At 46.3% G+C, this 15,252-nt stretch overlaps 1 protein-coding gene across 1 annotated transcript in view; it reads left to right on the top strand.

Moving 5' to 3' along the window:
• Nucleotides 1–15,252, top strand: part of LOC120527109 (hedgehog interacting protein) — a 215,047-nt gene that overhangs the window by 172,711 nt on the left and 27,084 nt on the right. The window contains exon 12 of the mRNA XM_039750200.1: nucleotides 13,851–13,999. Within this exon, the coding sequence (XP_039606134.1) occupies nucleotides 13,851–13,999 (149 nt within the window). The remainder of the gene's footprint in view (nucleotides 1–13,850; nucleotides 14,000–15,252) is intronic.

Genomic DNA, 15,252 nt, shown 5'->3' with positions numbered 1-15,252 from the left:
ACGCAGGGCCTGCTGATTGTTGGTTTGTTTCTATTCTTACCTTTATTTTCTCTGTCTTATTATGTAAGTAGAACCAATTGCTTCTTCATCTTCCTCTTCTTCATCATTTTCTTTTTCTTCATCTTCTTCATCTTCTTTCTCTTCTTCCTTTTCTTCATCTTCATTTTCTTTTTCTTCTTTTCCTTCATCTTTTTCTTGTTTTTCTTCATCTTCTTTTTCTTCCTCATCTTCATCTTCTTTTTCTTCTTCATCTTCCTTTTCTTCGTCATCTTCTTCTTCCTTTTCTTCTTCATCTTCTTCTTTTTCTTCATCATCTTTTCCCACTTCTATGTGGCTGATCAAACATCTCCATTCAGCTCAGTCCTGCACCTTCTCCCCAGTCAGACCCTTTTCTTTCCCTTCAGATCTTCTTTTGTTTCATCCACCCACCTCCACTTTGGCCTCCTTCACTTTCTCTTCATCCTGGACTTCCATTTCATCATATCTCATGCATATCAAACTGCAACAGGATGGAAAAAAGGAAAAAGATGGGCTAGAAGAGAGGTTATGGCTGAACTCGCCGTATCTGTAAACCGATGCCCATATGTATCAAGTGTATTGGAGGAAGAAAACAATCCTAACCGCTTAAAAATCTCAGAGTGGCACAGATTTGCTCCTACTGTTAGGATTAGGGGTAAAAGCATTTTATCAATTTTGCTAATTTGGGAAAAGATGACTCACTTCACTTTGCTGTGATTGAGGGTGAGCTCATGTGCTGTCCTAACCAGAAGATGGCGTTCAGATAGAGATCGGTACACACATCCCGGGAAAGGTGGAATTTTTCAGAAATAATGGACAACAATAATGTTCTTCTTCTTCCTCCTCATCATCTTTTCCCACTTCTATGAAGGGTCCATGCGCTCGATCAACCTTCTCCCTGCAGCTTGACCTCCTCCTTAATCAGACAAATCTTTTTTTACTTTCTCCGTCCACCTCCGCTTTGTCCTCCCTCGCTTCCTCTTCCCCTGGACTACCACTCCCATCACTGTTCTGCCCACATCTTCATTGTCTCTCCCCATCACAGGTCCCTGCCACTTCAACCTGCTTTCCTGCCCTTCCTTAGATGTCTCTCCTACTTTCTGCTGTACCTCTGATCATCTCATTTATCGTCATAAATTTTTCTGTGACTCCACACGTCCATCTCCACATTCTCATTTCCGCCACATCCAACTTCTTTTGCTGTGCTCCCTTTACTGCTCATGCCTCAGCTCCATACATCATTGCTGGTCTTGCCACTGTCTTAACCTTTAACCTTTGTCTTAATTCTTCAATCCCACAATACTCCTGATACCTTCTTCCTATTATTCCATCCACAATGCACTCTCTGGGTTATCTCTGCATCAAGTTCTCCATCTTGAGCTACCACAGGTTCTAGATATTGAATCTTCTCCAGTGTTTTCAATAGCACCCCCTGCAGGCTGAATCCTGATCATCCATTAAACCTCAGATATTCTGTCTTCTTCTTCCTATTTATCTTCAGTCCTCTATAATCCTAAGCCCTTCTCAATTCTTACGACTCCCTGTGACGGTGCGGGTCCAGCTCCAAGCTCCCACGTCCGGTTTTGGCACCCAACTTTCGTTGATAGTCATGACCGGGATGAGCTTTGACAAATGAGGACACCACAAGAAGCCAATGGATTTGGGCAAAAGTGATCACTAAACAGTGTCCAAAAAGTAAGTGCAGTGCTTCAACTGTCAAATCAGTAATGCATTAAAATGGGTGGACGTGAGGGTTAATCAAGTCAAGTCAAGTCGGGGAGCCTGCACCGGTACAGCGCGCTGCCGCACCCACCACACGACGAAACAACTCAGGATCCCGGTTGGCAACCCCCCAGGCAGACACCCTCTGGAAATGACCCTCTAGCTGCCGCAGCCAGGTGTTACGTGGGCGACCCCTTGTCCTGGTCCAGCCACTCGGGTCCCCAACAATGAGGATCTTATGATCCGGATCACCCTCGGGTAATGGTGCCACATGGCTGTAGTGCCGTAACTGACGCTCCCTCACAATGCAGGTCACGTGCCTCATTCAGGACTTCATGAGCAACACAAAGTCAAACCAACAGGTTTGAAAGGTTAATAATCCGATAAATAATTCCATTAAAAAACGAACAGTCCTTTTAAATAAAAACCCGGTGCCTTTCCCTTTATCTGGCGGCTCTTCTGCTTATTCCTTAAGGGCCTTGCAGCACAGGAGTTGCCCAAATCAAGCAGACGCAGCCGACCTTCCTCAGGTCCCGTCCCACAGGCTTCCTTGCCGGACCCCAAGACTTGGGGACACACACTGGTGTTCTCCTCCCAATCCTCCTGGACCCCCACTGCCTTCCCAGTCACTCCTGCTCCTCACTAGGGTGCAGCTGGAGCCCCCTGAGTGTCGGCCATGCAACTCTTCCCCCTGGGGGCTCACAAGCCTGCTCTTCCAGCTTGCTCTGCCTACCGGCCTTCATCTTCTCTCCACTAATCTCCATTCTTTCTATTCTTTCTTTTTTTTTTTTTGTCCCCCCTCAACACTCGCACTTCTCCATTTTAAAATGGCGGAAATGTGGCATAAGTTGTGGCGATTAGCAGCATCGATTATGGCCACGGGTGAATCCACACCCACGCACTTAAATGCCCGAAGACCGCTCATCCCACACTACCATGCCCCCCCTTAAAGCTTTGAGTGTGGCGATTAATTATTTAAAGTGGTCCCAATCAGCCGGTGGACCTCAGTTCACCACACTCCCTCTCCACTTCCTATTTTCTGGTGCTGCACAACATAATGTCCTCAACACAAAGCCTGCACTGAGTGGACAGGGGGGGGACGGGGACTGGTCTTCTATCCCTGGCCTCAGCAGATCAAATGGCGATGAAGCAAATCCAAATCCTATGATGTGATATCATCTCCTGTTAAATTCTGCTCTTTACTTGGAATATGTTTATTTTTATATTATATTGAGTGGCTGGGATGGGAATCAGCACCTCCAAATCTGAGACCATGGTCCTCAGCCGGAAAAGAGTGGAGTGCCCTCTTAGGGCTGGGAGTGAGATCCTGCCCCAAGTGGAGGAGTTCAAATATCTCGGGGTCTTGTTCACGAGTGAGGGAAGAATGGAGCGTGAGATCGACAGGCGGATCGGTGCGGCATCCGCAGTGATGTGGGCTCTGCATCGGTCTGTCGTGGTGAAAAAGGAGCTGAGCCGTAAGGCAAAGCTCTCAATTTACCAGTCGATCTACGCTCCTACCCTCACCTATGGTTATGAGCTGTGGGTAGTGACCGAAAGAACGAGATCGCGAATACAAGCGGCTGAAATGAGTTTCCTCCGCAGGGTGTCTGGGCTTTCCCTTAAAGATCGGGTGAGAAGCTCAGAGTGGAGCCGCTGCTCCTCCGCATCGAGAGGCATCAGATGAGGTGGCTCGGGCATCTGATCAGGATGCCTACTGGACACCTCCCTGGTGAGGTGTTCCGGGCATGTCTAACCGGGAGGAGGCCCTGAGGAAGACCCAGGACACGCAGGAGGGACTATGTCTCCCGGCTGGCCTGGGAACGCCTTGGGATTCTCCCGGAAGAGCTGGAAGAAGTGGCCGGGGAGAGGGAAGTCTGGGCATCTCTGCTCAAGCTGCTGCCCCAGCAACCCAATCTCGGATAAGCGGAAGAGGATGGATGGATGGATATTGTATTGAGGATTACTTGTGTTCTGTTCTGTGTATTGTGTTGTATTGACCCCCCTTTCTCTTTTTGACACCCACTGCACTCCCAACTACCTAGAAAGGGGTCTTTCTTTGAACTGCCTTTCCCAAGGTTTCTTCCATTTTATCCCCTACTTGGGTTTACTCGTCTTCTTAGAGAGTCAAGGCTGGGGGGCTGTCAAGAGGCAGGGCCTGTTAAAGCCATTTGCGGCACTTCTTTGTGTGATTTTGGGCTATATAACAAAAAAATTAATTGTATTGTATTGTATCAAAGAGGTGAGGACTTAAAGGAGACCCCCCATTTCCTGGACAAGCCCCACACACTTCTCTGGTCCTCCTTGCGCTCTCATGCGCCTCCACACTTGATCGTAAGCCTTTTTCCAAAATAATAAACACCATAGATAGACAGATAGATATGAAATGTACTATATAAATGATAGATAGATAGATATAAAAGGCAGTATATGATAGATAGAGTGAAAGGCACTATATAATAGATAGATAGATAGATAGATAGAGTGAAAGGCACTATATAATAGATAGATAGATAGATAGATACTTTATTAATCCCAAGGGGAAATTCCCATACTCCAGCAGCAGCATACTGATAAAGAACAATATTAAATTAAAGAGTGATAACAATGCAGGTATAACAGACAATAACTTTGTATAATGTTAACGTTTACCCCCCGAGTCGCATAGTGTGGGGTCTCATCAGTCTGTCAGTGGAGCAGGACGGTGACAGCAGTCTGTCTGAAGCTGCTCCTCTGTCTGGAGATGATCCTGTTCAGTGGATTCTCCATGATTGACAGGTGTCTGCTCAGCGCCCGTCGCTCTGCCACGGATATCAAACTGTCCAGTTACGTGCCTACAATAGAGCCTGCCTTCCTCACCAGCCAAAGGCATCCTTTTTTCTTTTTCTCAATGCTTCTCTATGAGTTGTCTCAATGCAAAGATGGCATCTTCAGAATTTTCTAAAGTCATCAAAAGATGACCATCCTTCTTTATAGGCCCCGGTCCAAAAGAGGGTGGGGCCAACACAGCCTGATAGGGGCGGGGCTATACATCCTCTCTTGACAATCACTTGGACCTGTGGAGAAAGCGGGAGATAGCATTAGTGATTCAAACACCACCCTCCAGTATTTCTGGACTTACCAGAGCTGTCCAGATGACCGCAATGCACACGTGTGTGACAACGGCCAATAAACTGAGTTCGTTACCCAGGCCCTCCCTGCGTGGTCTTTGCATGTTCTCCCTGTGTTTGCGTGGGTTTCCACCCACAGTCCAAAGACATGCAGTTTAGTTGCATTGGTGATCCTAAACTGTCCCTAGTGTGTGCTTGGTGTGTGTGTGTGCCCTGCGGTGGGTTGGCACCCTGCCCAGGGTTTGATTCCTGCCTTGTGCCCTGTGTTGGCTGGGATTGGCTCCAGCAGACCCCCGTGACCCTGTAGTTAGGATATAGCAGGTTGGATAATGGATGGGGGTGGCACGGTGGCACAGTGGGTCGCGTTGCTGCCTCGCAGTTAGGAGACCCGGGTTCGCTTCCCGGGTCCTCCCCGTGCAGAGTTTGCATGTTCTCTGCGTGTCTGCGTGGGTTTCCACCCACAGTCCAAAGACATGCAGGTTAGGTGCATTGGCGATCCTAAATTGTCTTTAGTGTGTGCTTGGTGTGTGCCCTGTGGTGGGCTGCCACCCTGCCTGGGGTTTGTTTCCTGCCTTGCGCCCTGTGTTGGGTGTGGCATATGGCTGGAGGGTGAAACCATGAGGGGGACCACGGGAACTGAGCTATAGGGGCCCGCAGTCACTGCCTGGGGACACCCCGATGCCTGGAGAGCCCTGGTCTTCAGCACTTCCGCCACGACTAGGGACACCCGAAAGTGCTTCCGGGTGTGCGGCCATTACTTCTGCCACACTGGGGAGTGGCGGCGGAGGCTAATTGAGAGGCACCTGGAGCACATCAGGGTGCGTGTAAAAGGGGCCACCTCCCTCCATTTGTTGGATGGAGTCGGGAGAGGACGAAGTCTTGGTGGAGAGGAGTGGAGGAGGACCTGAGAGGAAGGCATTGGAGATAGGCCTGGACTTTGGGGGAGTTTTGGGGTTGTGTGTGGCACATTTGTATATATTAGTTGTAAATAAACGTGTTTTGGGTGATTAAACCATGTCTACCTGCCAGTCGCCACATAGGATATAGCAGGTTGGATAATGGATTGGATGGATGGATGGATGTTTAAAGCCACCCTTCCTGAAAAGGCTGCCCACTCGGAACCACCATAAAGCTCCTTCACCCCACTCCGAGTCGGACTGGCTCACAGGAGTTTTTTTTTTTATTTGTAAAGTTTCGGAGGCTCAAGTTAAAGTTTCCCGCTCGGCAAAGAAAAGAGATGTCTAAGAGTACGAAATCCCACCCTCTCCAACCCCCACCCCCTGCAACCAGCGGCCCCTCCTAATGCACTACGGCTGTTCATATTGCTGGAGTGTCTCGCTGTCCGAACAATACCTGATTATGCCATCCAGCGTTTAGGCAGCTGATTTCTTTCTCCCGTCTATTCACGATTCCAAAAAGGGCCTACTTTGGACGGTCTTAACCTAATAAGCCGGCCCCTCTTTTAATTTATCAGTCTGTGTTTTATGCAAGTGGCCTCCTGAAGTTGATGAATTCCCACAGTGCCTGTTGACCCAGCTGCTTTGTCAAGTGCCGCTATAGCAGGTGTTGTTTTCACGGCCACCCTGACAGTAATGCAAACTGTTTAGTAGTTGTCATGACCTCGCTTCTATTAACAGTGATACAGAACCCTCTCGGGGCACGGTGGATGGGGGTTGGGGCTGCTTTTTTTTCCAACGTGCTGCAGCTTATCAAGACAAGGACCCTGTGACACAAACAAAATATAACATTTAGCTCAGAAAGCAACGAAAGAGGAGCATGGGAACAAGAATTGGACTGGGTGAATGGGGGCGATGGGGGTCCTGTCTGAGCAAAACAAGGAATAACAACTCAGGGTGAGGGGAGACACTACCGGTGCCCCCCGAAACTTCAACCAGGGCAAAATAAGCACGTGTTTAGTTTAGGGCATCATGGGAAGGGGCCTTGGGCATCTCAGAAATTTACTGTGGACCATATGATGCAAAACTGCAAATGGCGCAGCTGAACCACCAGGTTCCACAAAAAGGGGCCCCCACATTAAATTGAAAAGATTGCATACATATATATAAATACATAAATAAATAAATATATATATATAAGCTGCTCCAAAAAATTAAAGGACCACTCTGAAAACACATCCGATCTCAATGGGGAAAACAAATCCTGCTGGCTCTCACTACTGCTATGGACTGTTTGAGGAACGAAAGGATGGTAATGAAAATGACCAACTGACAGAGGGACACCCCGAAAATCAAAGGGAAACAATGAGGCGGCAGGCAGGCGAGTCCATTTGGCCGAAATTTAATTGCAGCAACTCCAAATGGTACTCAGTAGTTTGTATGCCACCCCAAATGCTTGGCATGCTCCTAATGAAACGACGGATGGTGTCCTGAGGGATCTCCTCCCAGATCTGGACCATCACTGAGCTCCTGGACAGGCCGAGGTGTTGGATGGACCTAAACATAATGTGCCACCCAGAGGTGTTCTATTGGATTGAGGTCAGGCGAGGGGTGCGGGGGGGATTACAGTCAATGGTATTAATTCCTTCATCCTCTCACCACATGAGGCCGGGCACTGACGTGCAGGAGGAGGAACCAGCATAGGGTCTGACAGTGGGTCCAAGGATTTCATCCCGATACCTAATGGCAGTCAAGGTGCCCACCGTTGTCTAGTCTGTGTGTCCCTCCCCAGATTGACCATCACTGACCCACCACCAAACCAGTCATGCTGAACAATGTTCCAGGCAGCATAACGTTCTCCACGGCTTCTCTAGACCCTTTCATGTCTGTCACATGTGCTCAGGGTGAACCGGCTGTCATCTGTGAAAAGCACAGGGCGCCTGCCAGTGCTGGACCTGCCAATTCTGGTATTCTATGGCAAATGCCAATCGAGCTCCATAGTGCCCACTAGAGGACGTCGGGCCCTCAGGCCACCCTCACAAAGTCTATTTCTGATTGTTTGGTCAGAGACATTCACACCAGTGGCCTGCCTGCCTGTTTGAGGTCATTTTGTAGGCTCTGCCAGTGCCCATCCTTTTCCTCATTGTCCAGAGGAGCAGATACCAGTGGGTCCTGCTGATAGGTTAAGGACCTTCTACAAGGGGCCCTGTCCAGCTCTCCTGGAATCTCCTCCATGCCCTTGAGACTGTGCTGGGAGACACTGCAAAGCTTCTGGCAATGCCACGTATTGATGTAACGTCCTGGAGAAGTTGACCTAGCTGTGCCAGCTCTGTAGGGTCCAGGTATGGCCTCATGCCACCAGTAGTGACACTGACCATAGCCAAATGAAAAACGAGTGACAAAACAGATGAGGAGGGGAAAATGTCAGTGGCCTCCCTCCACCTGTTAACCCATTCATTCCTGTTTTGGGACTCGTCTCATTGTTGCCCCTCTAGTGCACTGATGAACAAGCCCCTCTGCTACTTAACTGACCAGATCAACAGCCCACAAGTGTCTTTGACGTGATGCTTTACTCTCATTAAAAAGGGTTCCTTTCATTTTTTTTTGAGCAGTTTATATATCTGGTCTGGTCACTGCCACTTGGTCCACCGAGGGTCACATGACCAATTCTTATCGTGGTCATGTCGGCTGTCCCTTCCAGTCGTCGACTCAGAGTTAGTGCAGCTCATATCTATCCATCCATTATCCAATCCGCTATATCCTAACTACAGGGTCACGGGGGTCTGCTGGAGCCAATCCCAGCCAACACAGGGTGCAAGGCAGGAAACAAACCCCGGGCAAGGTGCCAGCCCACCGCACACCAAGCACACACTAGGGACAATTTAGGATCACTAATGCACCTAACCTGCATGTCTTTGGACTGGGTTTGGAAACCCACGCAGACACGGGGAGAACATGTAAAGACCACGCAGGGAGGACCCGGGAAGCGAACCCGGGTTTCCTAACTGCGAGGCAGCAGCGCTACCCACTGCTCCACCGTGATGCCCACAGCTCATATATACGAGGGCACCAAAGTGATCTTAATCCAGCTCTGCCATCAACCACCTCCTCAGAGGTTCTTCCAAAGGGGCACAAGAGCAAAGCGTGTTGCCCACCAGGTTTAGGATGGGACTCGTTTTGCATTTTTTCTAAATGGTTATGAGAAACGCAGCCATTTTATCCCCGCTACTCATCTCTCTCTCAGGCCTTGTTCACTGCTACTATACCTGCAACCCGGTTCCACCATACTTGTCAAAAAGTCTCACATCTAGAAAACGATGAGGCCCGCCTTTTGTTTGCCAAGCAGACAGAGACTGTGTAATGGCAGGGTTTTCTTGAGCTCGTCTGTGGCTGGCAGATCCCGGAGCGACGTTCCCATGCACTTCCCGGCCTAATCTACGCAGGACGTGGACTCGTTCAGAACACTTCACTTTCCAATTCCCAGGCCGCTGCCATTATCCACAGTCTAATTACAGTATGTTCTTGTTACATAAATTAACAGTGCAGCATGAGGCCAACATGAGGCGCTGGCACCTCGTCATTTGCATTTCTACAGCCTGTTTGGTGAAAATAATAAGCTGCCGACCTGACGGCTTTCTTTCCAGCAGACGGGAATATAATTCAGTAGTTTAAAAGTAACACAATAATGCGCCTTCTTACACTGCAGCATGAAAGAACAAGTTTGATTCCCCGAAAGTCAAAGATATTTCTTCATAAACGTGGCATACACTCTCTAAGCGGCCACTTTATTAGGCACACCTGGTCAAATGATTGTTAACGCTAATCTCCAACCAGCCAATCACATGACAGCAACTCAATGCATTTCGGCCTGTAGACCTCGTCAGGACCACCTGCTGACGTTCAAAGTGAGCATCAGAATGGAGAAGAAAGTGGGCTGAAGTGACTTTGAACGTGGCAGACAGGCTGGTCTGAGTATTTCAGGAACTGGGATTTTCACGCACGACCATCTCTACAGAGAGTGGTCCGAAAAGGGGAAAATATCCAGTGAGCGGCAGTTCAATGGGCCAGAGGTCAGAGGAGAATGGCCAGACTGGTCTGAGCTGACAGAAAGACAACAGGAACTCAAATAAGCACTCGTTACAACTGAGGAGTGTAGAAGAGCAGCTCTGAACACACAACACGTCAAACCTTTGAAGCAGGTGGGCTACAGCAGCAGGAGATCACAGCGGGTGACACTCCTGACAGCTACGAACAGGCAACTGAGGCTACAATTCACATGGGCTCAGCAAAACTGGACAAGAGAAGATGGGAAAAATGTCACCTGGTCTGAATTTCTGCAGCGACATTCAGATGGTGGGGTCAACAACATGAAAGCAGGGATCCACCTTGCCCTGTATTAACAGTTCAGGCTGGTAATGGAGGTCTAATGGACTGGGGGATATTTACTTGGCAGACTTTCGGCCACTTAGTACTAACTGAGCATCGTTTAAATGCCACAGCCTACCTGAGTATTGTTGCTGAGCATGTCGATCCCTTTATGGCCGCCGTATAACCATCTCCTGTTGACTACTTCCACGCCATGTCACAAAGTCGTTGCTTGAAAAGTCGTCACCAAGTGCTGTTATTGAAATGATTCAATGTTGATGCCCAGATGTGAATTTCTGTCTCTGTTCTCCAGACAAATACTGTGCATAATAATCACTGAACAAAGTCACACTTGTGATCAGTCACTGTCTTTTACTGTACAGATGCTTATTTCACTACTAACTGATCTGAAGAAGGGTTGAGATCAGTGTAGACTTCAGGGTTAACGTCTGTGGCATACCATATGTTGGCATGTATTTTGTAATGCATATAGTAATAAAAAGCATTGCATGTGTCATTCCAACAAGTGGTGCATCACAAACATGTGTATTAATAAAGTGCATTGCATTCGTCATTCCAACAGATGGCATATAACAAACATGGTAGTAATAAAGTGAATTGCGTTTGTCAATCCAACAGACAGTGTGTCTCAAACATCTGTAGCAATAAAATGCACTACATTTGTCATTCTAACAAATGGAGCATCATCAACATTAGTCATAATAAAGTGCATTGTGTTTGTCACTCCATCAAATGGCACATCGCAGACTTTTGTAGTAATAAAATATATTGCATGTGTCATTCCAACAAATTGTGCATCACAAATATGTGTAGTAATAAAATGCATGGCATGTGACATTCCAACAGATGGTGCATCACACACATGTGTAGTAATAAAATATATTGCATGTGCATCTCAACAATCTGTAGCAATAAAATGTACATTTGTCATTCTAACAAATGGAGCATCATCAACATTTGTAATAAAATGCATTGTGTTTGTCACTCCATCAAATGGCACATCACAAGCTTTTGTAGTAATAAAATATAGTGCATGTGGCATTCCAACAGATAGTGCATCACAAACATTTGTAGTTTTAAAATATTTTGCATGTGGCATTCCAACAGATGGTGCATCACAAACATTTGTAGTAATAAAATATATTGCATGTGCATCTCAAACATCTGTAGCAATAAAATGCACTACATTTGTCATTCTAACAAATGGAGCATCATCAACATTTGTAGTTTTAAAATATATTGCATGTGTCATTCCAACAAATTGTGCATCACAAACATGTGTAGTAATAAAATGTATGGCATGTGGCATTCCAACAGATGGTGCATCTCAAACATCTGTAGCAATAAAATGTACTACATGTGTCATTCTAACAGGTGGTGCACCACAAACATTTGTAGTTTTAATATATTTTGCATGTGGCATTCCAACAGATGGTGCATCACACACATTTGTAGTAATAAAATATATTGCATGTGCATCTCAAACATCTGTAGCAATAAAATGTACTACATTTGTCATTCTAACAAATGGAGCATCGTCAACATTTGTAATAAAATGCATTGTGTTTGTCACTCCATCAAATGGCACATCACAAGCTTTTGTAGTAATAAAATATAGTGCATGTGTAATTCTAACGGGTCCTCCCTGCGTGGAGTTTGCATGTTCTCCCCGTGTCTGTGTGGGTTTCCTCCAGGCACTCCGGTTTCCTCCCACAATCCAAAGACATGCAGGTTAGGTGGATTGGTGATTCTAAATTGGCCCTAGTGTGTGCTTGGTGTGTGTGTGTGTTTGTGTGTGTCCTGTGGTGGGTTGGCACCCTGCCCAGGATTGGTTCCTGCCTTGTGCCCTGTGTTGGCTGGGATTGGCTCCAGCAGACCCCCGTGACCCTATTCGGATTCACCGGGTTAGACGATGGATGGATGGATATATTTTGCATGTGGCATTCCAACAGATGGTGCATCACACACATTTGTAGTAATAAAATATATTGCATGTGCATCTCAAATATCTGTAGCAATAAAATGCACTACATTTGTCTTTCTAACAAATGGCGCATCATTTTGTAATATTTGTAATAATAAAATGCATTGTGTTTGTCACTCCAACAAAAGGCATATCACAAACTTTTGTAGTAATCAAATATATTGCCTGTGACATTCCAACAGATGGTGCATCACAAACATGTGTACTAATAAAATGCATAACATTTGTCATTCCAACAAATGACAGATCATCAACATTTGTAGTAATGCAATGCATTGCACTCCCGTCCCCTGTGATTTAATGTGATTGGGACTTCACGGGGAACCCTGTTCCACCTTACTTTTACTTACGGCTTCATGAGGGAAGCAGTGTGTAGTGTGGTGTGACAGCTCGGAGCACCAAGGAGGCGAGAAATTGTGTGCCGTATTAGGGAGGCTGGAGTAAGATGGTTGGTTTTTGAGTTATCTGTTGTCACATCTCAGCCATGGTAGGCTGGGGCTCAGGTTAAATGTTTTGTCTCTTCTGTTCATTCTTGAATCTTTTGTTCATGTTTATCAATTATTATTTTTGATTTTGTCTATGAATGTAAGCTGCCTTTCTTTGTGTTTTGTGGCTGGCTCCCCAAGAGGCGGGGCCACCTCCCGATCACCACCAGGAGTCGCCCCATTGCCATATAAATCCAGAGGGTCTCCTGCAGTTCCAGGCAGTTCATTTCGAATACACTTAGGGGTGTTTGGTGAGTTGCAGTGAATGTGATGTATCTTTTGGATATTTTGAACCTGTGTTCTTTTCGTTTTTGACTACGCCATGGATTCTATGCTGCGACTTTGCTTGGATTGTCTTGTGTTAGTGGTAAATTCTTTATGCCTTCTGTGCTCTTTGAAGTCTCATAGTGTAGCTAAGAATTTTATGAGAATAAATCTTTTATTTTATTAAGACACCCTGTGTTTGCTGTTCTATGTAGCCGGGGTTTAAAGAGAAATCCCCCTCTAATGGGCATTTTTGGAAGTGGTTTTGGGACATCTGTTATTTGCTTTGAAACCATTTTGGCACTGAGGTCCAAAAAACTAAAGTCAAAATTTTAGTATTGATCCAACACTGGTTTGAAATCCATGACACCCTTTATACGGGAGGTGACAAATTTTTTTTGTCGCTTGAGTTTCCAAAGCAAATTTAGAGTGTCCAGTTAGCCTAAGTCATGTCTCTTGGAGATAAAATGGACAGACTCCACAAAACAGGGTGCATCTGGAGAACTGAAGTGAACCCGAAACTCAGGAGCTGCGAGCGAGCAGTGGGAACCTCTGTGCTGCCACCCACCAAGGACATTATTCACTACAAAGTACATTAAGGGCAATCAAGTGAAAACATTCCTAATATCATTATCAATTAAGTCTCGCAACATAAATCTCCGGGATGAAAAAAATAAGTGCATTTTTCCTGAATGATAATTTGCAGACACTTTCTGACTTAATCTTTGCCCCGAGGCTATAAACTTGCATGCAGTGACAATTATCACCCATTCGGTGTTCTTTTTGAATAAAGGAGAAATGACGGTTATTCATTGGAAAGCACTTCAAATTGGTTTGAGCTTGCTTAATTGTTTGCGCTCGGCGCCGGAATCTTGAGACATCACATCAGCCTGCAGTCACTGTGTTTGAAAGTTAGACGTCTAATGCGTTGCCACCGTTTCTTTAGCTTTATCTTTCTTTCTTTCTTTCTTTCTTTTTTTTTTTGTAGGCCCCCAGTCCCTGAGGAATGCAGGCGGAAAGTTCAGCCTCCTGAACCCTTGATTACTGAATGCTCACGGCTTTGCAAGAACGGACATTGTACCCCCACTGGCAAGTGCTGCTGTCTTCAAGGCTGGGAAGGAGATTTCTGCAGAATCGGTCAGTAGGCTCCGCGTCTTTAACGGGAAACTCACTAAAGTACAGCCATCCTGTAGACCCCCCCCCCTTGTGTCACCCTCAGACTTATTGTAGATTTGTACTCTGTAGAACCCAGCATATTGTAGCTTTGTATTCTTAGTCACTGCAGACCCCCTTGTGCCACTTTCAGACTTATTGTAGCTTTATATTCTTAGTCTCTGTAGACCCACTTGTGCCACCTTCACAGTTGTTGCTGCTTTATACTCTTGGTCTCTGCAGACCCCCTTATGCCACCTTTACAGTTGTTGCAGCTTTATACTCTTAGTCTTGTGCCATCTTCACAGTTGTTGCAGCTTTGTATTCATATTCTCTGCAGACCCCCTTGTGCCACCTTCACAGTTGTTGCAACTTTGTATTCTTGGTCTCTGCAGACCCCCTTATGCCACCTTTACAGTTGTTGCAGCTTTGTATTCTTAGTCTCTATAGACCCCCTTGTGCCACCTTCACAGTTGTTGCAGCTTTATACTCTTAGTCTCTGTAGACCCCCTTACCAGTCACATTGTCATGTGTGAAGGGTCAGCGAAATTCTTACTTGCATATCCGACCAACATGCAGCATGTCCCCATGCTCCAATGCCATTATAAACACGTACTGTATATCTGTCACTCTCTGTCTATCTACAGTGCCCTCCATGATGTTGGGGACAATGACCCGTTTTTTCTCTTGAGTTCCCCCTTTGTTCCACAGTTTAACATTTCAGATCAAACACTTCAGACCTCGTGATTAAAATGCACACTGCAGACTTTCATTTAAGGGGGATTTGCTGATCTTTTTTCTCACACGACACTTTTTCTACCAGGCATTCCAATGTTTGTGACAATTGGCATCCCAGGTGTTTGTGACATCTCGGGTGGGTTTCATGGCTTCATCAGACCCCTTGGCCTGCTTCTATCCTGTAGCTGCCATTGTTCAACAGGAGGACAAGAGCCGTGCCAGTCAAAATCCACAAAGCCATCATGAGGCTTATGAGCCATTACAGAATACGTTTTACAAAGCACATCCTCCATTTTGACTCCTGTCACCTCAGTTGTATACAGCTGTGTGCCCTTAGGAGTTTGTGACGACGTTGATTCTTAAACGAAACATCGATGAGACTTTCATTTAAATCTCACGAGCCATCAGAGATCAACCTTTGAGCGGGAAAATGTTCCTATGGGTGAAGGTTTTGGAAACGCTGGCTAACAGTAAGCTCATAGAAAGATTTCTCAAAGATG

The sequence above is a fragment of the Polypterus senegalus genome, chromosome 4 (genome assembly GCF_016835505.1).
Source record: "Polypterus senegalus isolate Bchr_013 chromosome 4, ASM1683550v1, whole genome shotgun sequence".
NCBI classification, from domain to species: domain Eukaryota; kingdom Metazoa; phylum Chordata; class Cladistia; order Polypteriformes; family Polypteridae; genus Polypterus; species Polypterus senegalus.
The sequence above is the reverse complement of the archived record's forward strand: the minus strand, read 5'-3'. Positions and strand labels throughout refer to the sequence as shown.